This window comes from Siniperca chuatsi, linkage group LG1 (assembly GCF_020085105.1).
Source record: "Siniperca chuatsi isolate FFG_IHB_CAS linkage group LG1, ASM2008510v1, whole genome shotgun sequence".
Classification (NCBI taxonomy): Eukaryota; Metazoa; Chordata; class Actinopteri; order Centrarchiformes; family Sinipercidae; genus Siniperca; species Siniperca chuatsi.
Genome location: NC_058042.1, coordinates 24,435,134 through 24,461,930, shown reverse-complemented (window position 1 = coordinate 24,461,930; position 26,797 = coordinate 24,435,134). Strand labels below are relative to the sequence as shown.

Here is a 26,797-nt window from a genome sequence, read left to right as displayed (position 1 = left end):
TTAGGAGAGAGAGGTGTGATGAATTGTTATGAATAAGTAAATGTCGCAAGCACATAGTATATACTTTAGTCCCCTTTAGCCACAAGTATACCTACCTCATTGTTTTGGTGTTTGCGCATCTTAGTATTAATTTTTTTTAGCTCAGGAAAGTTTACAGCACATCATTTTTTTCAGCTTCACTCTGCTTGGCATTTACTCAACCTAATGCACCTGAGAGCTGCCCAATGCAGCCAGTCTTCTTCTTTTAGCTATACCAGCTGATTTTACCAATCCTGTCTGGTTAAAGCTGTGCTTACTCACTGAAATCAGCTGGCATAGTGTGTGGTTGCAATGAAATCCTGCAGACTCTTGGCAATCATTCAACCATGATTACCTAACTGTGTTAGGCTACCATTGTTACTGGTGCTTTCATCATACAGTACTGACCTAATACTGTAAGAAAGCTGAACAGCAAAAGGGGATTTGTGCACATGAACTTAAGGAAAGTTTACTGCAGTAAGTGTGTATTTAAACTAGATGGCCTACTAATGCTGCATTTACAGCTATATTAGAAAATATATTTTTTGCTCAATAGCCATGTACACAAAATGTACAGGAATGTGTCTTGTACAACTTGATCTACCAGAAAGGTGTAAAGGGAGACAAGGACATGCCGACAACTAATTGAAAGAAGTACTAATTGATAGACTGAAACCATATCCTGTTCATGTCATCTCAGCTGAGTTTTGTCTGTTAGGTGCTTATGCTTCCTGATTAAAAGTTTTTTTCCAGAGGCTCAGAGCTTGTTAACCATGTGACTTCACTAGTATGCAAGTTGCTCAGCTTCTAAACAACAGCTCTGTTTATGGCGGACAATAAAGGGTGTGATAGAGAGAGGGCAAGGTGGTGTGTCAGTCGAGGTTAAGTGTGTGTTTGTTTGTTCGCAGTGGGAGAATAATAGCAACTGAGTTCACAAAACAGAAGAAGGGCTCTCCTCAGCTGGAACTGTGCTAACGCCTCTCAGCCAATCAGGGCTTGTTGCTATGTGTGCTGTGAATCTGCTCCTTTGTGTTGCAGAGTGGGAGAGGGACACACACACACACACGCACACACACACGCACACACACACGTCAGTTAATTAAGTGGGAGGAAACTGGAAAAGTTTTGAGAAAGACAGACTCTTAGACTAAAACATAATATCGGAAACCCTGGCTATAACAAAACTTTCTGGGACCAAGTAGTGACAAAGTCTAAAGTTTATTGGTGATACTTGTTGACAGCCAACTTAATAGTAGAATTTCACATCAGGGTCACCCAGTCTTTAAGCTGTAATTTAAAACAAATGTGATGTGTTTAATTTCAACACATCAAACTGAATCTAGATTAGCTCTTCCTTACTAGTGATCCTTACCATTCTCTACAGTCTTCTGGTAAAAACATGCCAGTTCCTTGGCAGGCTTTGCCAACACTTCCAGTGTTTTTTAATGTTGTACCACAAGGCAGACAAAAACAGGAAAGGTGAGCTGGCAGTGACGTGTGATTCATGTTATAAAGCGCTATGGAAACACAGCTGATCCTGTTATTACAATTGAAATTTAGCAGCCGTCCTCTGCTGCTTTTCCACAGAGTGGGAGAACAAAAGATACAAGAATGGCATAAACACTCAGACACACTCAGGTTTACATACACAGCTACAGAGCTCAACACACACAAAGCAAGTATGATCACATAAACAGCTTAACAGACTCAACAGACGGTCTCAGTGTACAGTGCAAGGACATGGTATACAGTCAGAGCACAACAGACATGCTCTAACACAAAACAATCATATGCTGTATATACCCAGTGCACATCACGCACACACACTCACAGAGCACAACAGGAGCATTAATTGTGTTCAAGCACTTTCTTGTCAAGCTGCAGCTCACTGTCACATACAAAGACGCTTATTGGTGCAGCTCTTTCCTACACACAGACACTCTTCAATCACCGTGATGGGAATGTTTAACACAAGGTCTCTGTTGCCTTGGTAACACCCCCCACCCACCCCACCCCCCTTCTTCCCTGGTCAACAGTTGTGATCGTTGATCACTGTTCTCCAGTAGTCCCAGGTCAGTCAGCCATGAGAGAAATGACAGCGGCCATGTATCCCCTTTCCTTTACTGCAACACCTCCTTTTATATTGCTGTTGTGCATTACCACAGGGCTGCTCAGTTAATTGTGTCTTAAATCCTATTGCAGTTTCTGCTTTCACAGGAAATTTAGCAGTATTGAATAAGGTGCATAGTGTAAGTTGGGCGTTTTATTTTTACCAATATAGTCAGCATGTTTGCTAAATATTATGTCAGAATCTCTGTCATATTGATAGTACACTATAGCTCATGCACTTTAGCAGTAGCTTGTTGCCAGGGAATCTGACCTGGTAAAACTCTGGAGCCATTGTTTGTCAGTCAGCTATGTACTAATTGTCGTTGGTTAGGAGGGTGTGGGGGTTAATACGTTATTCCTCAGATGTACTAAGCAATTCTCACTTTTTTATTTAGAAATAATCTAGAATGACTATAGCTACTGAAAATATATTGGGTGTTGAGATCAAATATAATTAAGCTTCTTATTTTTAGCTGGTGACCATCTGCCTGCTGTTGGTATCAGCTGTACATACTTAACATTAATTCACTTGTCCAAACCTATGGGCATCTCTTGCCTGTCTGCATGTTTCAACATGGGAAGTTGAGTATACAATATGCTGCTGCATATGAAGTCATGACAACACCATTGCTAGACAGCTCACTACAAAAATAGACACCACAAGACTTCTCCTTGGTCTGTAGTCAAAATGGTGGCCGATTTGTTTTGTTTTACACTTTTTTATAAAGAACAAAAAGACTAGACAATATCAAAACAAAACACCAGCTTACCTCAGAACTATCAGAACTTGCACTTATGAAGTTGTAAACACCATGTCAGTCTGGAACATCGGCTGGTAAAGCACAGGATTTTAGCCTGAAATCTGAAAAGCACAAGCACTCTTGCACTCAGAAAACCAGTGTTATGTGGGAATCTGTAGCTACCACATGACTTGATTTCAGTTCAGGGTGTTATGATTGAAGTACAAAATGTTAAACTAGCAAAATGCTAGACACAATTTCTTTAAACAGTGTTACTTAAGCATGACAGCAGATGAAATAATGTCAGTGAATACTCAATGTTATGGAGTTGGCTGCTCTGTATGTATCAGACTGTATTACAGGATACTACATACACACATTCATATGTACATAGAGTGCATGGATGCATACAGTACATACTGAGGGTGAGACTGCTCGCTCTGATGTAGCTTCTCTCTAGTCCTGTAATTTTTGTGGTCTTGCATATTTCAGGACATACAGCATGCTTAGAATCACACTCTTCTTGTGAGGTGCTCATAAAAATTGAGAGTTTGTAAGGAATACACATACTTTAAGAAAAATATAATCAAGTTGTAATCCTTCAGATGTATAGGGAAAGGAGATACAGTTTAGTTGGTCTTGCAGACCAGCTGGTCTCCAAATATAGTTGGTCAGACTGCAGAACTGGCCATGAAACAGAAAATACAGCATTGCAAACAATTCCCATGGTGGTGAAATGCAGATGCCAGAGGCTGCTGACACTTCAAATCTGCCACCTACTTTGCTACCAATGCATTTGAATACTTTGAAGCTGGCTACATGCTCTCATAGTCTTGGGATAGCCACATAGTGGACATCAGGCACCCGTCAAAAACCCAGCCCAATGGTGGGCTTTAGAGGAGCCCCTGTTTAAATTTTCAAATAATCCCCCAGTTTGTGCTATGCTTTGAGATAAGGGTGGTAAAAATCAAAGGAAACAAGTATGGCATATATGTCGGTGTTTAAGCAGTGGCTGTTGGATTTTTTCTCACAGTCTTGCAATTATTTTTATCTTTCCATAGTGTATGGCTTCAGGCAATCACCGGATTAGCCGATTTTAACATGGGCATTACTGGCAGACACCATCACAAAGTCATCAAATAGTTGATTGTAGGAACCTATATACTTTGAAATCAGAGAGAGAGAAACAGAAAATGAGAGCTACCAAGTTATGTCTATATTTATCTCACCGGGGGATGCAGTAAGGAGATTTAGCATGGAAGAACTGTCAGTGTAATCTCCCATTCTGCCTCTGTATATTCATTATAGACAGTTGTTGCAGTTGTGTATATGTACATATGTGTGTGTGTGTGTGTTTGGGCTGCACAATGCATGATAAAATGAGAATTGGAAATTTCTCACTCAGAATTGAAAGTGCGATTTTGTCTAAATATTCTTATGGTAACCATCTGAAAATTTAAATATTGCCTCAGTAATCTTTCTGAGCCTAGAAGAATTTAATGTGACAAGTACACTGTTATGCAGCCTTATACAGTGCATCAGCTTCATCATATTGTATTTTGTGGTTACTTTTTATTTGGTTGCTACCCCTGTGGTGCCCCAACTATGGCAAAACATTATGAACATACTGTACATATACATTAAAGTGCTTTTGACTCATTTCATCCAACAAAGTCCCACAACAGAATATGACCCTTTTTTTCAGTACGAGCACAACAGAACTGGTGTTAAATTTAGATTTGTTTCCATTTCTGCTCCCTCTTTATGGAGCCCCTTAAAGGTCACGGCAAGAATTTCTTTGAGGACTACTTTTGCATTCCCTCGCAGTAAATTTTGCATTCTCTCACAATACTTTTGCGTTACCTTGCAATACTTTTCTTCTAGCCACATGTCTATTTCCGCTCAGTTGCTCCCAGCGCAAGGTAACAGTATTCCAGCTCAGTGAATTTTACTTTGAACTTGGCATTAAGTATGCTGATATAGTATTACTGCTCAATAGGCATGCATGGTTATGTAATTAGTGAAAGTAAAATTAAACTAATTCTTAGATCAAGAAGTCCCTCCAGAAGAAAGCAGTACGGTAATCTGCAGAATACAGAACGCAAAACTATTGTAGGAGAATACAAAAGTAGTCCTCAAAATTTCTCACCGTGACCTTTAGGGGGCTCCGTACTCTGCCAATGCACAGTTCAAGAGATGTGACAGTCTTGTCATTTGTTGAGCAACTTAGCAAAAATAGAAGTGCTTTGTTTGATGCAGCTGAGATTCCTGCTAATGCAAATATGGTAGAATAGTTGAAGGATTTTGCATAGAGGTATGAATTGAAATTGCAATACCAATATCAACCAGCCCTTTTGTGTGTATATATATACCATACATGTACTTAGACCCGTCTGCATATGCATGTCCATGCATGATTCAACGTCAAGTCATTACAACATCACAATTTTCTTTGCATTTATATTTCACACATTCAGTACTCTTACTAAGAGGTGCGAGTGCAGAAAAAAACTTTTACTTTGAGTTGTTTCCCATCAAGACATCCGGTGCTGCACCTGATGAGGAATTTGCAGTTGGGAAGGTTGAACATTGACTGTTTGGTTCCATTCAGAAGGAGCTAGATATCGTTGTGTGTTAAGCCAACACACCTCAGCGAGCTCCGCAGACTGCTGTCACTGCTGCACTGAAGCTGCCTGGAAATGCCTTTAACACACAGCCTCCCGGCTGGCTGGTTGTCTAGAGTCTGCAAGTCTTACAAAAAAATTTAAATGTCTTAAATCATATCAACTTAAGACCTCAAAAGAGCATTTCATGTCTCAGAAATCGTGCATTGTTTTTCATTAAGACATTGGTCCAGTTACACAGACCTTTGGTTTCTTAGTTTTATTATTTATTCATCTTGAGAACGCACCACACCACACCACTCAGCACCACTGGAGCAGTTAGGGGCTTTAGTGTCTTACTCAGGGAAACAGTAGCTGTAGACAGATATTTGTTTACTTTCACAGCCAGTCTCACTATTTGAACTGGAACAAAGCAGGCACACATGTACTACTCTAGCCATTCTTTCAATTGTTTATTACTGTCACACATTTAAGGTAATTTGACTGTTAGACTTGGAGATTTTTAACAGACGAGGAATTTTAACACCCTCCAGTTGGTGATCTGTCCGAAGCGTGAGGGATGGGGAGGGGGTTTTTATTGAAGAAAACCCCCACAGCCAAGTCACGATTTGTTCAGTTTTGTAATACAACAGTTCAAAGGTGGCTTTAGACATTCAGACTTTAAGATATTCTCCGACTGTAATATATTTGTCCCCCACAATCTGCCAGATAGGTCATGTATGGCCTTGATACTGCCAAGTTAGATTTTTCTGTTTTCATCTTTTAAAGCAGTCACTAAAGAACAGCAACAACTTGCCATTTATTAAAAGAGTATTTTTCTCATGGATGTGTTTTGACATTCAGCAAAGCTTAGTTTTTACATCAATTCACCTAATTCGCGTTTTTTTTTTTTTTGCAAGGTTTGCATGAAATTCATCTGACAGTTAACTGGAACCATCGTTATGACTTCCTGACTGCCTTTTAAACTAACTGTGCATGTTTCCTATCTGCCCTTTAGACTACTCGTCTGTCTCTTCCAATATCTGCGTAGACCTTCTGAAGTATGTCTCGTACCTACCTGGTTGCTGCCCTGCAGTATATCATTTCATATTGTCTTTGATAACCAGTAGCCGGGCAATAGGTGAGCTCATCAGTGTTGTGTTCCCACTGAGACTTTGATCTGTGACCCTTTTTTCCTCATCTGCCACTGGCTTTTGTCTCCAGTCCCCCAACACAGATGCATCACTAATGACTAACAAGACAGTGCTCTGCGCTTCATTTAAATGAAACATGGTCATAAACAAATGACACATATAGAGAACTGCACTGGCTGAGCAGCAGATGATGGGAGTGGTTTTTGCCATATGGGTACTTACACAGCATTCAAATTAGCTGTGAGTGTATGTGTGTGAATGAGTAGAAAGTAAACAGCAGCTCTCTTTTCATGTCCTTTTTGGTGTTGCCCTGCATCCTGATCACCTCCCAGCATTGTGTGTGTGTGTGTGTGTGTGTGTGTGTGTGTGTGTGTGTGTGTGTGTGTGTGTGTGTGTGTGTGCGCGTGCGCCCTAAAGAATGACAGCTCTCTTCTATGTGTACATAGGCTAGGCCCCTTAACCAAAGCCTCCATCACTAGTCCTTTTTCCTGCACTGCACACGTGTGTGTGTGTTTTAAGTGAGTTCATGTGTTTGGTGATGGTGTATCGTTTATCACTGTGTTTGTTGGTGTTCATGTGTGTTTTTGTTAAGTGTGCTTTAGGGGTGTATGTATGTGTTCCTGGGTTTGCCTTTCCTAGAAAGCAGCAATCTGACACCCACTGTGCACACAAGGGGGGTATGTGTGCAACGCCACTTCTCAGAGGCTGTTTTCCGCTGCTCCCTTAATCACTCTTTTACCTCCTTCCCTTCATCAATCTATGCTTCCTTTCTCTTTTGTGCCTCACCTCGATCATGGAGTGTCACCTTTAGCCCAAATCCCCTGATAGGACCAGGAACTGGAGCCTTTCCCACTGCGGACTGGGAATGTACCTTAACCTCAGCTCACTACTGTATATCCAGTACATTCAAGCCGTCATGTAAAGGTGATGTACTCTGTGACCTTGAATCTTGATCTTTGTCATATATTACTCCTTCTAGTCTGTCTCTGGTTCCCTTTTGCTCTCTCACTGTTGGTCTCTTGCTCCCTTTGTTCAAGCCTTTCCGATTGTAGCCCATAAAGAAAAGGAGATTGTCCCTGAATATATCCTCCCATTCCATCTCTTTCACCCTCTGCTTATTCAGCCTACAGCTGGCTAACAGACCCCCTCCCCTCCCTCTTCATGTTTTGTATTGGACTGCGCCTCTCCCCACGTGCAGCAGCAGCTTAAAGGCATGTAGGAGGAGTTCCCTGAGAGGAATGCGCGTGACTGGCTAGCTGACTGCAATACGTACACACATACACACGTACACACACATACAGCAGCAGCTCGTAGCTCACACTTCTGCAGAGCCAGCTGAGAGGGACTCTGTTCTAACCAGCCTGGCTCTGGTGGGAGGAGGACAGGCTGTGTGTAAGTGTGTGTGTGTGTGTATTTGTACTTCTAGCCTTATGCAGACCTGACATCCTCAAAATGATTAAAACATAAAAATATCCACATAATTCTGACCTAATATTTGATTGACTGATTCTGTAGAGTTTGCTTCTGTACGTCAGTGTTTTTGCTTGTGTGCAGTGAAGAAAGAAAGCTGTGATTCTCAGAGCTGCTGTGTATCAGCTGACCTCCTGCGGGATTCTGGGAGTTTTCTCTGGAGGAGTACAAGAGATAGAGAACTAAGACAGGCTCTTCAACCTTCTGCTAAAAATACCCCTACTTTAGATCTAAGCTTCAATTACAACACAAACAGAGCAGGATTTTGTTAATTTTGTTGTGGCAGGAGACAAACCGACAAGCCACAGCTACAGATTTGACTGGCAACAGCCCCCATCTTACCACTTGTAAAAACTGCTATAAATGTGGTTATTATTAATAATAGTGCACAACAGAGTGGCACAGCATGAGCTATAATTTTAATGTGACAGCCAGCTGAGTATTCCTTATCAGTAGTCTTTCTGCTTCTACATAGTTAATTTGAACAGAGTCTTGCAGTTGATTCAGAGGGGAATATCCTTGTCCCGAATGGTGAAAGGGTGATTCAGCTCTCTGTCCTGCCAGGTCCTGGTCACCCTGACAGCCCCGCCCAACCCCACCCTGGCAAAATTGGTGGAGCACCGGATGGTGCAGCATAACTTGTATTATTTCTCTTCTGTACTCTCCTTGTGTTCTGGTTTTTGTTTGTAAATGCTTTGTCAATGAGTGTGAGTGACGTCACTGTCCGTACTGCCTATACTTGGGTACTGTATAAGAGAGAGCAGACAGTGTGTGGCTCAGAATGACAGCTCTCATCCATGTCAGCTGAGCTGACATGAAAGGTCTAAATATATTCCATTGAAGCGGCCAAACTGGAAAAGTTGTGTCATCCAGTGCCTTCCCCCACACCCCTTCTCTAAACAAGTCTTTCCAGCCAAACTTAAATAGCCAAATCCGCTTAAGTAAAAACCTAAACAAAGACTTTCAGGTATTCATGTGCTTATCATGTCAATAGAGGTGGCTCCAGCATCTGTCACAGGATAGGCAAATTAGTAGTTTACCTCCTACTTTCCTCCAATTGGTTGTTTGTTTTCTGTTTAGCTGTGAAGTGGTTGAAGAAATATGCTGACCCTCTGTTTCTCTACCTTGTCTAGATGCAACGGAGGAGTTTTTCGAGTATGATGCGGAGGAGTTCCTGGTGTTCCTGACCTTACTCATCACAGAGGGAAGGACACCAGAATATTCTGTCAAAGGCAGAACGGAGGGGCTGCACTGTCCACCGGCCCAGTCGGCCATGCCACCGCTTCACAAGCACGAATGCAGCGACAAACTGCCCCAGGTAGTGCACGTGCACACACATTTGCGTACACAGCCTGTCATGTCTTTTCCTGAAGTGTAAACAGAAGGCATTCTCTCATTTTACTAGAGGTTGTTGCTGCTTCATTTGTGTCATTCAAGTCATGAGCATTAAGTGAGGTCCACTTATCAAATGGGATTTACATTTAACATGTTATCATGTTGTTTTTTTTATTAGAGATTATTGTATATTTTCTGTGATTTTACTAATACAGCTGGAACTCAGCACCCAGCCCTTATTGATATAAATGTATTAGAAACAGTAAAATTCATTACAGTTCAACAGCAGCACAAACTGCAGCCTCTGAAATTACCATAAAGTTGAATCAACACCTCTTTAAAACAGTTTTAACAAACACTGGACATTATATACTTCATGAATGGTAGGATTTATTGCAGGGCTGTTGTATTAGACTACATTAGTTTTAATTAGCTATACCTAATCACTGCAACAGCTATACAGAATAGCATATATTCAGTAAACTTCCAAGGTGGAAAGATTTTTAATATGACGAACTGAGATGTGACCTAAATAAAATCACTGAGAAAATCAGCTCTAAGTGAGGCTCTTTCTGGGTCCCATCTGCTTTGCCCCTAAATTGTTGACATTCACTAATGAACCCTAACCCTCCACCTTTCTCTGCGGGTGTGTGTGTGTCCAGTGTCGGCAGGCAAGGCGAACCCGTTCGGAGGTGATCCTGCTTTGGAGGAACAGCATCCCCATCATGATTGAGGTCATGCTCCTGCCAGACTGTTGCTATGGTGATGAGTGCCCCCCGAGTGACCCCATCAGTGACCCGGTCATCAAACAAGATGCTCTGCTGCTGGAGAGATGGACCCTGCAGCCAGTTCCAAGACAGTAAGGCACACACACATACACAAGCACACACTCATGATCTTACTATTTAAACATGGGCAATGCTAAAAAAAAAAAATCACGTGCGTCAGTTTTCACCAAAATATTTTGTTTCAAGTCTTCAGTTTACAAGAGAAATACAGTATGTTGTATTTCCAAGGTTGCTGCCTTCTCCCATCATCCATTGCTGTCTTTGGTTATCATTACCTTGGTTTCCACAACTAATGCTTTCACATACCATGCTTACTTTGGCACGAGTTAAAATAAACAAAAAAGTATAACAAAACAAATTAAAAATGGAGGCAAAAAATACATTTAATATATGCAATACAGTGCCTGTGGTGTGTGCGGGTGTGCTCAAGTGAGTACATGTACTAGCTTAAAATCAGTGCAGGTTTGTGTGTTTCTATAAAGTATGGCATTGTAAATGTGTCAAATTACATAATAGATATGCATGAGTTTCATCTTCCACTAGATCAACAGACATGGAAGTGAAGGATAAAAATGCTAAAAATAAAAATATAATATGAAATAAAATAATATAGTAAGAGGAAGAAAAAAAACAGATAATTGGTTTGGCACTCAGAGGGTTAATTAGCCTCACAAATTGGCCCACTTTCCTACTGACATATGTAGGAACAGGGAACACTGTTTTTGAAACACACACATACATATCCTTGAACTGGTTTCTCATTAACCTGACATACTGGCACATTTCCACCTCTTTTTGTTTTTGTGTTTTTAACAGAAGCGGCGATCGTTTCATTGAGGAGAAGACCCTGCTGCTGGCTGTTCGCTCGTACGTCTTCTTCTCCCAGCTCAGCGCCTGGCTCAGCGCCTCCCATGGCATCGTCCCCAGAAACATCCTGTACAGGTCAGATATAACACTCACTGAAGACTTTAACACTGGCTTTTCACTGCGGCTGTTGGACCAGATTATTAAAGCTACAGGGAACTTGATAGAAAGTCCTGTTATTTTCAAAGTTATATATACGTGTAAGTCGTGTACTGTGCTGTTTTGAAAATTTAATTAGAAAATTAGTAAAACTGAATCTCTGCAGGTTCTGACAATTCCTGGATATTTTAAGATGAAAGAGTTAACAATGGCGTGTTCATCGAATCTCTCTCTATCAAACAGGATCAGTCCTGCTGATGAGGAGTTGGTGTGGAAGTTCTCCCAGCCGCCTTCAGAGCACATTTTCCCCGTCCCCAATGTATCCCAAAGTGTTGCGCTGCAGGTTCGTGTCCAGTCGCTCCCCCGCCAACCCACCTACCCCACCCTGGCCTGCAGCATCCATACCGGCCTGCCTCCGCTTTACAGCAAGACCCCCAGCCTCAACCCAAACCTCAACAGCCATGGTGGAGTGCCCACCCTCAAAAAGAGCCAGGACCCCAGCAAAGACAACCTCCTTCACAACTCTAACATGTACAGCAAGAGCTCCAACTCCATGTCTGGCCTTCTCCTCAATGGATTACCCATTCCCAATCTTCCCATCAGCAACATCCCCATCAATAGCCTTCCCCACACTGCTGTGCCACCTCCTTACAGCAAGAAGAGCCAGGAGCCTGGTGAAGACCACACGTATCAGAATGGAGACCTTCCACAGGTCAACATCCCCCAACATCAGGGCTCCCCACTGTTCCACAGGTCCTCTCACTCCCCCACGCCCTCCCGCTCCCACTCCCCCTCTCCACTTCCCACAAGTAAAGCAGGGAAGTGGCTGTACTCGGCTCTCAATGGTTCATCTGACCCCACACAAGTAGAGGACTATGGGTCTTGCACCAACAGCAGTGAGAGGTCAAAGGGGCCCATCCCTGAGCCACTGAGAGCTTTTAAGAATTTCTCCTTTGCTGAACCACCCCGCTGCCCATCCCCAAGGCCTGCTGCAACCGAGACAAACCCCCTGATTGGCTCCCTCCTGCAGGAGAGACAGGAAGTTATCGCCCGCATCGCACAGAGGCTCAACTTCTGCGACCCCACAGCACCGCCACTCCCTCCCGGCCTTTTTGCTTCTGACAACCCTCCCAAAGCCATGTGGGGCAGTAACCATGACGATGTAACTGCCAATAAGACCAAAGAGCCCGAGGTACCGCCCTATGAGTCTGTGGGACGTGTGTGGCCCAGCCCCTTAAATACACCCGTGACTGACACTTCTTTCAGCAAACAGGAGAGCTCCTCCCCTAAACCTGCAGCCTGCAGGAAGCTGAAAATGACTGAGACGAGAGACAGAGAGGAGGAGAGGAATGGAAAGAGGGAGAGAGAGAAGGAGAAAGACAAGGAGAGGGGGAGAGACAGCTCCCTGATCGCCCAGGCAGTACAAGACATTACTCGACTCATCCAGGAGAGACTGTCTGTCCCCTCTCTGTCCCCCAGGTACAGCAGGAGCGGCAGCCCTCTGCACCACACGCACACAACGACAGTCACACACACGGTCCGCACATACTCACACACCACACACATCTCACAAGCCTCACACACTGCCACCAACGGCTACGCCAACGGCCACACACCCAGCCACGAACCTCACAGAGGCAGCACGCAAACCTCTGCCACACACGCGCCCATTTGCACAGACAAGCCCCGAGCCAGTCCGAGGACCGAATGCCATTCTCCCCGGGCCCAAAATGGTGCTCACTTTACACTTGAAGAACCCTCATTCAAAAGCCAGTCCCACACCCAGGCTGGTCAGCGTTTACGAACTCCCCCACAGGAAAAGCTCAGAGTCAGGACACCCAGCAGCCATGAAACCTCTGCTTCCCCTGTCCTTGAGAACAGCCCAAGGAATGCCCAGATCTTTAGTTGGACTTGCAATGATGCCAGACCAGTCATGAACTGTAACATAAGCCACAACCACAGCAAGCCTCAGCCTCAGTCCCAGCTGCAGATGCAGATCTGTGCACCAGCCCAGGCCTCTGGCCCACAGGATGAGAACCAGGCACCCTCGGAGTCTGGATGCTCCAACACCCCCAGTCCAGACATGACTCCTCCTCCTACTGTCCTGGTAAGGGACTCCTCATTTTAATGGGCATTGTTTGTCCATATACTTTTGAGTGATAGCCCATTTAGTAATCTGCGATTATTCCAGTTGCCATTCCCCATGCCTGCTTAAAGGAGCCTCGGTTTAACTGCATCACTAAGAAGGAATTGTTCAACATTTTGGGAAATAAGCTAATTTGAAGCTACAGCCAGCATCCGGTTAGCTTAGCTTAGCACAAAGACTGGAAACAGGGGGAAACAGCTAGCCTGTCTCTGTCTCTGTAACAAAAATCCCCCTTCCCTTTCCCACCACTAAAGCTCATTAATTAACAAGTTATATCTTGTTTGTTTAATCTTAGCCAAAACCAAAATGTAAAAACAAGGGGTTTTTACGAGGGGTTACAATTCTTTGCTAGGAGAAGTGATTTCTTGGAGTCTCTACTGTTTCAAGTCTTTGTGCTAAGCTAATTTAACCGAGGTTACCTCATATTTATCGTACAGACAATGAGAGTGATATCGATTTTCTAACTCTGTTTTTCCAAAAATGTTCTAAATATTTTTATATTCTAAAAAGTGTATGTACATTTAGCTATTATTATTGGATATTAAATATTTGATTCAACAAATTACTCATTCTATAAAATTGCTGTCAGGAAGCCTAAGTTATCTACTACAGTACTGGCACTTCATTTCGGAAATAAGTGAATAGGTAACAACAGGCATCGCATTTTTTAAATGTATCAATTCAAACAGGAAGGAACCTGCTCATTTATAAACACAGCTCAGTTTAAATGAGTGTTTTGTTGGGAGCAGGTGGGACTGGAGTGAGTGGTAATCGAGATGGCCTGATATGACTTTTGAGAACATGATTTGATATACAGATGATTTTAGTTTACTTGCAAGCTGTCTTAATCTCTCTCCATTTCTGTGCTCCAGCGAGCTCACAGCCCCTCCCCTCTGCGTCTGTGCAACAGCTGGAAGAAACAGAATCGCCACTCATTAGATGCCACAGCGACCAAGGCCTTCCATCCCTGTACTGGCCTGCCTCTGCTCTCCAGCCCTGTAAGAAACACACACACTCATCTACACAGTGAAACTCACAGTCATTGTCAGTTTCTGCTCTGTGCATTTCACAAGACTTTCACATGCAGGTTCACAGGCTCACTCAAACATTTACTGACTCAGTCATTAGTCGTGTTTCCATCTAATTGTCAAGTGAATTTGAGGCGGACTTTTGAAAAAAAAAGTACATTGATGGAAACACTGCTGTTGTTGCTGTCCGTGCAGTTGTGTTTGTCTTAACACCACACTCACTGCCCTTTATTGCAAGCCATCTGAGGCATTACTCACAATACTTCATCAGTGGGCCTGTGAATGTTTGTCATAAAGAGACTTTTGAAATATCTGGCAGGTGTTTTTATTGCTGCTGGGCAGCTGAGTTGTTAGCCAAGGTTAATGTACACACAAAAACACAAGCACATAGGCGGGTAAGGTACATGACTCGTGTGCTTCGTCAAACGCAGTAAATTGTTTGACAGAATTTGTCAGATTACCACACTCCTTGATCATCACAGTTTCCTGTCTTCTGAATGGTCTCTACTCACACATATAAACACTAAAGTGTACACACAGAAAATCTCACCAACACACAAGCTCACATATTTTCACATACACATCATGACGCACATTGCACAAAATATCCTAGATCCTAGAGAAAAGAGTCCTAGATTTTGAAATAAGAAACAGATATCTTCTCCTCCAAGCTCTAACCTGGGATACTATGACAGTTGCTCTGTGTTAATCATGTCCTGTGTGTCTGCGGCAGGTTCCTCAGAGGAAAAATCAAACAGGCTACTTTGACCTGGACACCTCTCTGGCTGGCTGTAAGGGTTTGCCTTGGGCCTCTGGGAAAAGGTACACATTTTTTCACCTGGGATCTTTGTTACTGTAGTTACTAGACTCCAACTCAGTTTGTCCAACGAGGATAAGGTCAGGATACTTTGGCAGGTTTAATACAGTCTTAATAATAGTTAAAGGACAAAGAATTTTTAGTTTTACAGTTGCCTCCCACATCATCATTTTATTATAGTACCATCTGGATCAAGTTACTCATACTTTGCATCATCAAACTTACTTGTTTTTCTCACTTTGCAACATTTCAGCTGTAACTATCTGCAAGTGCCAACAAGGCAAACTCTGGCTTTGATATTTTTGATAGCTTTTTAAAGTTGAATTATTATTTAATTATTTTTTTTTAGTTTACCACCAATATTAATCGCGCTATGCAAAGTCATAGGACCAGTGTATAAGGGATCTGTATTAGAGAGGTTTGCTACAGCTACCATATTTGAACTCTAACACGCTGACATAGCCTTGGATCAGCAACAGGTTTTTAGAAGTGTCGTCTGTTTGTCGTGAGATCAGACAATAAGAGTGTTGTTCTGAGTGTTACGGTTAGGTCAGCCCTTTTCTGCTGACTATTCCTCTCACGCTGCCACCTGCTGAAGCTCTGCTGTACTGTGACTGCATCTAGAATCACACACATTCTGCTCAAAATGGCAGACAGAACTGAACTGGCTTTATATACACAGAGCTTCATGGCACTGCCTACACACAGCAGTTGTGGGTGGTAGCTCAGTGCCGCTTTTGTTAAAGCAGATGTTTGAAGAGTTTGGCCTTCAGGGGGGAAAGTTCATTTTAGCCACTGGACGAGTTCTGGTCAATTTGGCTGTGGCTGGTAAAAGCCATTGTCATGCTCCCATATTAAGATTTTTTTTTTCATTCTAGAAGATTTGCTTGATTAAAAAATAAAGATTGATATGTGTGGCTAGTGGACACAAATAACATTTTTTTCTGCCTGTTCCTTCAGTAAATTAAGATGTCAGAGTAACAAACATTTCGAGATGGCTGATATCGCTTTTGTTTAGACACAATTCAGTCTGAGATCATTTTATCTCACCCTGGACCCAGGTCTATTCAGACATACCAGGAATGCTTGTCATGTAAACATCTTAAGATGCTCTTTCACACATCACGCACTGAAAACAAGTTGATCAAGTGCGAGTGTTTTAACCCTTCAGGGTGTGTCCAAAGAGAGAGGGGTACGCAGATGAATCACAGCAGCTGTTCAGTGCCAGCGCTCCACCTGCCAGTCTCAGTCTGCTGGGAAACTTTGAGGTATAACACACACACACACACACTCAGACTCATGTCTTCTTCATTCATCCCTTGTTTTTTGAGAGTAGTGTACGCTTTGCTGTACTTTCGTGCCATTTTCATCCCTAAATAATTCAAATTGAACAGAATGCTCACAAAGGGAATCGATTCGGCTGCCAGACTTCCTTAAAGTGCAAAATCTGGACTAGCTATCATTTAGCAGCTTGTACATTTTGGTGACTAAGTTTGTGTTTTCCTTTTTTAAAAGATTACCTTATAACGTTGCTCAATGGATGAATTTTTTTTTTTATCAATGATGTGTTACATGTGAAAAAAATAAAGTAAGAAAATGAAAAAATTGAACTGTGTTTCACTAGGAATGTGTGCTGAACTACCGCCTGGAGCCTTTAGGGTTAGTGGAGGGTTTCACAGCAGAGGTTGGAGCCAGCGGGTCCTTCTGCCCCAGTCACCTGACCTTACCTGTGGATGTGTCATTCTACAGTGTCTCTGATGACAACGCTCCCTCACCATATATGGTGAGACTGCTTTTTTCCCAGTTAATCAATCAGTAATTCAGTTTTTTCTTCCAGCCTGTATGACTGAACCTTGAGCTGGAAGCTGTATCTGCAACTGTCCTTATTATGTGTAAGCTCCTGTGTGTATTACCTTTTGTATGTCTGTCTGTGACACAGTGGTTGTCATGTGTTTTCTCACAGGGTGTGATAAACCTGGAGTCCCTGGGGAAAAGGGGCTACCGTGTACCTCCATCAGGAACCATTCAAGTGGTGAGAAAACTTTGTTCTAAAATGTTCTAAAAATATTTCTTTTTATACAAAATCTGGTGTACACATGGCTGAGAACAAAGAGCAAATTATTCCAAGTAACACAAGGAAAGGGAGACCCCTAGTGGTTATAGAGAAAGATTCATCATCTAAAAGATTCAAGGGCATGGTTTTATTCATTTATGGTGCTTATACTTGTAAATTCGAAAGGCATTTTCCTCTATATACTTAAATTACATTATTAGGATGATATGTACATTTTGATTTTCATTTAATGTACCTTTCACAGCATGTAAGGTTCTGTTGTGTCTGTATAGATCGATGAGTCTAAATCCTCCCATGCTCTCTGGTTGTACCACTTAGACCTTATTCAACCCCAACAAGACAGTGGTGAAGATGTTTGTTGTGATGTATGACCTGCGAGCCATGCCAGCTGGACATCAGACCTTCCTACGCCAGAGGACCTTCTCTGTTCCCGTCCGCCGTGACACAAACAATCAGACCAGCAGGAAGGCCCTCGGCCATGGACGCACCTTGCGCTACCTCGTACATCTGAGGTGAGTTGTCATTTCGTCTCTAGTGGACAGAAAAAGTGGAATATATCCAGTAGCAGTGATGTTTCTCCTCCCCTGTTCATCCTCCGTGTCTGTCATCTCCCTCTCCAATCCCAACCAGGTTCCAGAGTTCTAAGTCTGGGAAGGTCTACCTCCATAGGGACATCCGTCTGCTGTTTTCCAGGAAGTCCATGGAGGTGGACAGCGGTGCTGCCTACGAGCTCCAGTCCTTCACAGAGTCCCCCATTGATCCACCATTCTCCCCCCGCTGCTGAGGCCAGACTCCCTCCCTCCTCCACCCGGCAGGCCACTACTGAAGCTTCAGTCACACCTCGATTCCAGCGATAGACTCTTGCTCAGCCCATGGCTAGTTGCAAAGGCTCTAAAAGAGAAGCGATTTAAGGATGCCAGTCAACAAGACTCACCTGGGAGCCTGGGAGACTCATCAGAAATGAAACTTTGTTCTCTGTTAAGTGCACAAGGTTTTGGGTCAAAGGTTACAGTTATAGAGTATGTTTCACATCCTGGTCTCCTGGTTAAGAAGGCCTTACCAGATATGATAGGTAATTCTTTTTCCTGCTGTTGTGTGTATCCCCTCCAGCGTCTGGCAGGAGAGTAGAGACCAGTGATTGTCTACAGAGGCAGTTAGATACTTAAATTATTTCAGCAGAGTCTAGGCTACTTTACTCTATTTACTCAAATCAAAATGTTAATTGGATCTCTACTTGACATAATGAATAAGTGTTCAATCTCATTAGTTTCTTTATAAATGCAATACAAGGCCCCTTTAATAGTAAAAGATTTTGTTTTAAATCCTTGAAGATTAGATTGATAGAACTGAAAGTGAACTCAGCTTTGACCCTGTGATTCCTGAGCTCGGTGCAGAGGGAGTGCATATGGAAAAGGAAGCGGGTGGCAAACTGTGGTGCAACGCCATCCTCTCGTCCAAAAAAAACCCCACATACCATGGACCACTAAAGAAGTTGAACAAGCAATCAAGCTAGATTCAACTGAAAGCATCACAGCAAAACATAAGAAGTGCACTGTGGATTTTTTTTCTCTCATAACTGGAAATGAAACAGAAAATAGTGATATTCTAATACTTTTGTACTGTTACAGAACCACTTTATTAGAAGTGTTGCAATAGGAAGAGTATCCTTAGTTTAGTGTTTACACATTCACTTTCAGTTTACTTAACCATCAGTTTATTTAATATTTAAATTAATATTTCAGTTACTACTTGTGACGTCTGTCATGCTAAGATGATGTAGTGCAAACTGTATATCATAGTATGTATTTTTGACATTAATATTCAAATCTGAAAAAAATATATCTATATATCTTCTAAAGCAATCTTGAAAGCTGCTTCTGTCTCTTTGTGTTGTTATTTTTCTCACCATGCTTCCTGTTCTACCACTACATCTCCAACCAGTCACACACTGGAAAGGAAAAGTGCAAACGAGGAATCAGGGATGATAACATAATTTCCACGCTCTTCTCATGTGGCAGGAATGATGAGTTGGGTGTCACAGCTGATTTTCTGCTGATGTCCTCAGGGACTATGCCCTGGTACAAAACACGACTATAAATTCACCCATTTGAGATCTGTGCCTCCTGACATCCAGGCCTTTTTTTAGTACACTGTTAGAATCGAATCATTACAAGAAAATAAATGAATGTGCAGATGAAGTCTTTAAATTACAAAAGTTAATGGACCAAAGAAAAAAATATTTTTTAAGAAAATCCATAGCTGAAAGTAATTACAAAAGAAGTGCTCTTGCTATAATCTGGTTATACTTGCATAAAAAGTAGATGATGCTTTTCCAAATTTAACAAAGATGATCAGCATCAGCAGATGATTATGTCAAAGGTTCCTATAAATGAAAGGATTTTAAAATGGGTCCGAAACTGCACAATATGAAAACAACAGAGCTGTGGGGTTTTGGAATTGTATACCAGTCACAAATACCTAATTATATACACATCTTGTGAGTATTTCAACTAAGATAACATTTCTGAATACAAAATTAACCTTACACAAAGCATTTTGGTAAACAAGTTCTTACCAATTCTGTTTCTGCTGTCAGCCCTGTTAACAGTGACACCTTGGACTTGTAAATGCCTTTTTAAAATCTATAAAAACAGATGTAAAGAGAATTGGTAACAATGTTGACTTTAGACAGGGGCCAAAATAGTTCATTTACAGGTGACATTTCAATTAAAAAGCTAAAGTTTACAACACTGTTTTTGGTTTAATTTCCATAATTAACACAAAAAGTGGACAAACACCACATATACAGTATGTGGACTGGTAGATCCTGATATTTTGGTCAAGATAAAGTGTATTTTTTACAATAGCACATGCTTCTAGTTGACATTTTTTAGGATCAAAAGAAGAAAAACAATAAATGCCATGTTTGTCTAAATGTGAGAAAATCTCTTAGAAGTGCATCCTCCAAAAGTATTTTATTGATATTCAGAGGTATAAATAGTCCTTTCTGTGTGGCACCACACTGACATATTCCTTAATGCTGGGTGCTGCAGCTTGAAGTCAGCAGTTGTCTACCACTTGTACCACTGTCTGCCACTCAGAGGACTACAGGTTGTAACACCTTACACAGCCAACCACACAGTAATCTACAGCAGCTGAGTAGGTGATTACCGCTGTCAGTTTGGCACACAAAGCTCCAAATAGATGGTGGCCATTTAATATGGCGGCCACTGGGCTCTTAAACACATCTGCACACATTTGTATGCATCATTTATTTTTTTGCATGGTGACAAAGTCAGGCTTTAGATCTGCTGTTGACACGAAAGTGTCTGTTTCACATATGCATGCTCCTTAATTCACCTGTAATTAAGCACAATGTGAGCAGAGCAACCGCATATTTCAGTCTCTGCCACAAAACACACCGCATGAAATAAAACTATTGGTATGGGAAAACATAACATGAACTGTGTTAATCAGTGCACCATCCTCCGGATCTGAGGATTATTTAACTGAAATCTGGATTTGTGTTACAGCACATGGGTCTAACAGCTGATCGGTATGTTACGCAATGTAAATCCGATCCCAGCATTCTGTGCACGCGCACGGCAGGAGAGCCAGAAGGTGAGCGCGCATGGTGTCTCCGCATATGACGTAGTATTTCTTGTGCGGGAGTCGCGGACACGGGAGTGCGAGCTCGGCTGAACTCGTATGGGTACGGAAAGTCAGAGCAGGGGATTTGTGGATCACTTGCCCAACTAGTGAGCAATATCTTGTCTGAGATAACGATAATATAGAAATGTCAGGGAATAACGAAGAAACACAGACGGCCGAGGAGACATCAGTGGGCGAGAAGGTAACTGCAACGGATTAACGGTAGCGGTTTAGCTGCAGCACCACTGACTTTGTTATAACTCACGCTAACGTTACGTTAGATAGCTTAGCTTCTTCGCCCCGCGCTCGTTATTGTTGACATATCAACCAAAGCCAGCCACTGAGCCCTGGTTAGAATATTTATGTTATTTGTCAAACTTTGTAACGTCATTGCGTTACCGGTCAGCTGGCCTGCTGTTTCGGTTGCTAATAGAGCGAATGTTTCGGATGGCTGGTGTGAATGTCAGAGGTACCGCTTGCTAATGTTAGCAGCTAGCCATTCGGCAAGCTAATGACATTCACAAATCGGTAACAGTTAGCTCAGCTGCTAACCCAACAGATGGCTGCAGTCCGGCTTGAAGCCTAGTCACAGTAAATTAACGTTATCTTCAAGTCCTCGTTAGCTACCGCAGTTTTACTTGCTGCTAAATTGCAACCTAGCTAACTGTCATAACTGTTACAAACAACAAACCGGCGGTTAACGTTATTTTATACCCAACCGGTGGTCCAACCCAGTGTAGGTTAACTCTACAGTGTCTACTTTGTGAGGGGGGTGTCGAGCAAACACTAGCCAATATTTATTTTAGCTTGATGTCGATATGGACAGCAGATACCAGATATCTATGATGCCAACCACATACTGTTATTGTTGTTAGAAAAGTTAGCTTAATTAGCTTAGTTATAACTTTATAGCCTATCTTAAAGGTCCAGTGTGTAGGATTTAGTGGCATCTAGCAAACGGCTTATTCTAAGGTAACGAAAACACAACGATTCATATTTTCAGGTGATTATACACTAATGAAAACATACATATAAATATTATATTCAATTTCTGCCAATAGCTCCTCCTAAATGTTACACACTGGACATTTAAGTTAAAACTATAGCCGCGTTTCCACCCAAAGTGTCCGGAACTTTTATTCCCGGGAGCTAAAAGGTTCCTTCAGCCCATTGTTGTCTGTTACCACAGGTCTAAAGATCCGCGAAGATTAGGCAAATTACACCCATTAGGTTATAGCCATCACACAGCTGTATAACTATATTGTTTTAACTTATTAAACACATCACCTGCAATTCCTTTGCTCATTTTAACCTATGCACTCTCACCTGTTTTAAATGCTGAGTTTACTGGTGTATAATGGTGAGAGAGCCACTACTTCCTCAGAGCATTGCTGCTATTAGAATTTGGTAACACAAGCATTACCTGTCTTTTTACATTTATAGTATGTATGTATATACTTGTTTTCAGATACAAGAACAGCCACTATACATACTTTTGGTTTCACAACTATTTATTTATCCGCAGAAATATAAATGTGCAAAATACAGCGTTTGTGTGCTTCAGCAGGAGACATGGGACTGCTGGTGGTCGCAGGAGTAAACACACTGGTCTCTGCAGCCTGCAGTTCAGTGTGCCCACCCGTTTCATCTGAAAGACACGTTGGGGAAAAAACCCCAAACGTTTTTCTCACAGCAACGACATTAACACAATATAATTTTGTACGATCGATTTAGCCAACCCTTGCCTTAACAAACACCACGATTCTAAGCCATTAGCTTAGCCCCCGAGCAGGGAACTTTTGGGGGATAACATAATGTCCCCAGAACTTAAAGAGTAACTAAATCCTAAAATTTTAGCTTAAGTGCCTCTACCCTGGAAATTCTAAATGGGGTGTTGGTTGGTGACAGAATATATTTCAAGGAACTCACAAACGTCAAGGATCAGTCTCTCATCCATTGATTTGCACTTCGCATTGTGTTGTGTTGAAAAAAGTTCAAGACAATTCAACTCTGGTGGCGTGAGACAAGCATGACCGCAACAGTTTCACGGGATTGCGCCCGCTTGTCACTCTGCTCGTCAGATTGTCTGCGCCTCCCTACCTGATTGACCTCTGATTGAAAATGAATTACTAGGTGCGTCAACCACTCCCGGTTTGAAAGACCTGGAGCCTGGAGGCACCTGGTGAATGTAATCTTTAGTTGTGCATTAACGTTATGTGGTTTTTGAGCAAAATGCCCCATCTCGATGCCTCATGCTTCTGCTTGTTTTCAGGAGATTCAGGACAAGGTGATCAGTCCTGAGAAGGCAGAGGAGGCTAAACTGAAGGCCAGATACCCAAATTTAGGACATAAACCCGGGGGCTCTGATCTGCTTCGCAAACGCCTCCAGAAGGGGGTGAGTTATCTCTTGTGTTTGTCTGCAAAACATTCAGAGTTCACCTAAGGGACTTTCTCTGAACCCACTGTCATTTTTTTGTTAGTAACGTTGCACTTACACTCAGTTGCCAGTTTATTAGGTACCTAAACTAATGCAGTTTGACAAAGTAATATTAACTTAAGTCCACTTACTAGACTTTCCCAGAGCATAGCAAATCAATGAGAAGAATTTGTTTTCATATCCTTGTATAAACCATACACTGCTGGTCAGGGAGAACAGACAATTTGAAGTTATCACTTTAGGTTCTAGTTCTAACTTGTAATGTGCACTTGCCAATATTTTTTGACATATTGTTAGACTACACAATCATTTGAATCTGTAATTAATCTAATTGAAAAATTAACTAACTAAACTGAAAACAGACTAACTTGAGTGCTGCAACGGTAAGTTGATTAAGTGATTTCTTGAAAATAGAAAATAATCATTAGTTAGATACCGTAGCTTAAAGACACCATGTGAAGCTTTCTTGTAAACAAACAAAAATTTTGTTTACATTCAGTCTTTCTCACCAGAACACATTTTGTGCATTCTTGATGTGCAGCGAACATGTGCATTTGCTTTTGTGTAAAAGATTCACAAAGTCGATAAAAAATAAACTGTCAACTGTCAATCAATAGAATAGCATGAAACGAATGGGAGAAATTGTGTATCATGTCGCCCGCATGCTTGCATGTGTGCGTTGCACGATACAAGCAAAACATGGACTCGCTCATAAAAACACTGCTCCATAGCACTAACAGTGGTGAAAAACTCCACATGGTACCTTTTTTTTTAAAAGATCACAATTTGTGGCATTTCCTCTCTTTACAATCTAATTAAAATAAGCTAGGCAAGTCTTTAAAAGTGGGCTGTTATTATTCTATCAATGTCAGCAAACCTGTATGTGTTGCATACTGAAGATACAATTAATTCCTCCTTGCAATGTAATTAAAATATTTATAACATTGAATATTCACTATATTGGGAGCTCGCATTATTCACGAGTGCTAGTGCTGTTAATTTTTCATAGTTCATACTTTAAAATTGGAATCTTGTACCTCTCTACAGCAAAAGTACTTTGACTCTGGCGACTACAACATGGCTAAAGCGAAGATAAAGAACAAGCAGTTGCCGACAGCTGCACCAGAGAAGGCCGAGATCACAGGGGACCACATCCCCACCCCCCAGGACCTGCCCCAGAGGAAACCTTCTCTGGTGGCCAGTAAACTGGCAGGCTGATGCACACACAGCCTCGAGAGCCCCTGCAGCACCTCCCAGCCCTAACACTCACCACTCAAGTCTCAGAGCTGTAACATTACCTCTCCCGCCCCTGCCCCTGCCCCTTCCTCACCAGTCTGGACCCAACCCAACAGGAACCCACACCTAGCACCCAGCGAGCTGGCTGGCTGATACCTTCAGTCCTGTTTGTTTTTGCTTCCACCCCATCTGGTCCTGTCTCTACTACCTCCTATCCTTGTTTTTATCCCTCGCCACTCCCCCAAACTGACTGCCCTTCTGTCATTGTCCTCTTACTTTTCCATGTTCCTTTTTATTTTCTCTTTTCTCTCATGTAAGATATGCTGAAAGACAGGACATCCAGGTGTGAGTGTGATGAGTGGACTGTGACGCCTCTGTACGACTGATGGACGACTGATACCGCTGTGTATACTGGCTGAAGAGAGGGGCAAGCAGCACAAGCTGTGTCTTGTATGGTTTGAGGGCTTTAGTATGGATCAGGATCCCTCAGTGTGTGTGTGTGTGTGTGTGTGTGTGTGTGTGTGTATGTATATATATATATATATATATATATATATATATATATATATATATATATATACATACATACATACATAATTTCCTTTTGTTTGGCACAGGGGCAGATGTTAGCCTTTTAGAATGTTTTACATCAGATTTGTATCATTCACTGTATATCCTTATTCTGAATTATGCTGTCAATATGCTTGAGTGATTGACTTAATATAGTAATCCAGAGGCCAAGCTCAGTTTTGTTAACACTTTGATTGTGAACCGTGGAGGGGAAGGCCATACTAAAGAACCACACAGTCAAACCTCACAGACATTTACCCACATGCTGAAAAGCTCAGGTGCAGCATACATGCCCTGGGTGGCATGTAGATGGTGCATTCAAGACATCTTGAAACTAGGAAATGTTCTACTTTCAAGAGTGTAGGGGCGGGGTGTATTGTTGCTTCAGTTTGAACTGTAATGTTGAAAGTTTGCACTGTATTTGTGGTGTGCCATGCATTTCAGCCTCAGATGACGGCACCTTCCTCTTCTCAGGCCAAAGTTTCTGGTTCCAAGTTGTCGTGAATGACTCATCATGCTCAAAGAGGATTAGAGGGGACTATATAGTACCTGAAAGCTATATTCCTGTCAGTAGTTACCAGTCTTTGTTTCCTGTATGCTGTGTGAGTAGACTAAATTTATGGTTAAAAAGTTAAAAGTACTGGGAGCTCTGCATTGGGAACAAATTGTGTTATGAATTGTGTTCAGACTTGGGAAAAGGCTTCTAAACTCATAATTTGAAGTAGTTTTATCTTAAAAATGTTCTTGGCCCTGAACAGTGCCAGGGATCTTACTGACTGGATGAAGTTTACCTGCGATGTGGTAAATCCAAACTAGAACTACATCCATCTGAGCTGTGCATGTAAATGGCTGCCCTGCTGTCACTTTGTGCCATTTTGTTTTGTAAATAAAATAGTTTTGCACAAATGTTTAATTACTGTGTCGTGAGAGAGTATGTTCACTTTGATGTTTAGGACATATTGTATGTTTAAGGTGATTTCAATTGTCTAATCATTGCCTACATTAGACCACACCACAGTGTTTTGATATTAATGGGTTTACCAAAATTCACTTTGATGAGGAAAACAGCGCCAGTTTGTCCTCATCTATGTCTTGTCTGTCTTTTTCCCCATGTTTTGAAAACTTGGTTGAGGACAAACTTTCCCTTACAGATAGTCATAGACTATACTGCAACGGTGTTCATTTTTTATTCCATTATGTGGTAAATTGACCCGTTTAGAGGCCACATTAGGACTAGAGTACTTTTAAATGTAGTTTATATTTTCCCTTTTTAACTAAACCCCAGTATCTACACCAACAAAGTAAAATGTCAAAAATCTCTTTGTCAAAACTTGTACCTTTACAGGAACATTGTAGTTGCATTATACTGTATTTTTTCCCTGCATTTTTCCCATCCAGCTTTTTCTTTGCCACAGTAAATAACTTTAGTTTTTGTGCTTCATGCACCGATTATTGCCTCTTTAGCTTAAATGTTTGTAAACATTTTGCTGAGTGAAAGCTGATGATTTTTTTTCACTTTCTTTTTCTTTTTTTCCCCTTTTTTAGCAAACGTATCAGACACATCATACACGTGTAATAAATTAAGTACACAAATTCCTTAGCATGTACTGCTGTCCCAGCATATACACATATTAAATAAAACTGCAAAATAGACAAAA

General features: G+C 41.8%; 2 protein-coding genes across 3 annotated transcripts in view; both read left to right on the top strand.

Moving 5' to 3' along the window:
- fam214a (family with sequence similarity 214 member A) overlaps nucleotides 1-19,119 on the top strand; it is a 28,789-nt gene extending 9,670 nt beyond the window's left edge. The window contains exons 1-12 of one of the 2 annotated variants that reach the window (XM_044207427.1): nucleotides 7,424-7,548; nucleotides 9,228-9,412; nucleotides 10,092-10,288; nucleotides 11,034-11,159; nucleotides 11,424-13,287; nucleotides 14,199-14,324; nucleotides 15,088-15,176; nucleotides 16,343-16,439; nucleotides 16,796-16,954; nucleotides 17,135-17,203; nucleotides 17,564-17,757; nucleotides 17,876-19,119. In XM_044207427.1, coding sequence (XP_044063362.1) covers nucleotides 9,368-9,412; nucleotides 10,092-10,288; nucleotides 11,034-11,159; nucleotides 11,424-13,287; nucleotides 14,199-14,324; nucleotides 15,088-15,176; nucleotides 16,343-16,439; nucleotides 16,796-16,954; nucleotides 17,135-17,203; nucleotides 17,564-17,757; nucleotides 17,876-18,029 — 3,120 coding nt within the window. In that variant the 5' untranslated portion in view covers nucleotides 7,424-7,548; nucleotides 9,228-9,367 and the 3' untranslated portion in view covers nucleotides 18,030-19,119. Of the gene's footprint in view, nucleotides 1-7,423; nucleotides 7,549-9,227; nucleotides 9,413-10,091; nucleotides 10,289-11,033; nucleotides 11,160-11,423; nucleotides 13,288-14,198; nucleotides 14,325-15,087; nucleotides 15,177-16,342; nucleotides 16,440-16,795; nucleotides 16,955-17,134; nucleotides 17,204-17,563; nucleotides 17,758-17,875 lie in introns of those variants that run through there. The other variant, XM_044207417.1, reaches the window with a different exon arrangement.
- A 1,775-nt stretch (nucleotides 19,120-20,894) lies between these two features.
- On the top strand, nucleotides 20,895-26,052 carry LOC122881360 (cAMP-regulated phosphoprotein 19-like). The gene is made up of 3 exons (XM_044207455.1): nucleotides 20,895-21,098; nucleotides 23,169-23,291; nucleotides 24,381-26,052. Exons 1-3 carry the CDS (start codon nucleotides 21,042-21,044, stop codon nucleotides 24,549-24,551), a joined length of 351 nt encoding a protein of 116 aa, XP_044063390.1. The 5' UTR covers nucleotides 20,895-21,041; the 3' UTR covers nucleotides 24,552-26,052.
- The last annotated feature ends 745 nt before the right edge of the window (nucleotides 26,053-26,797 follow it).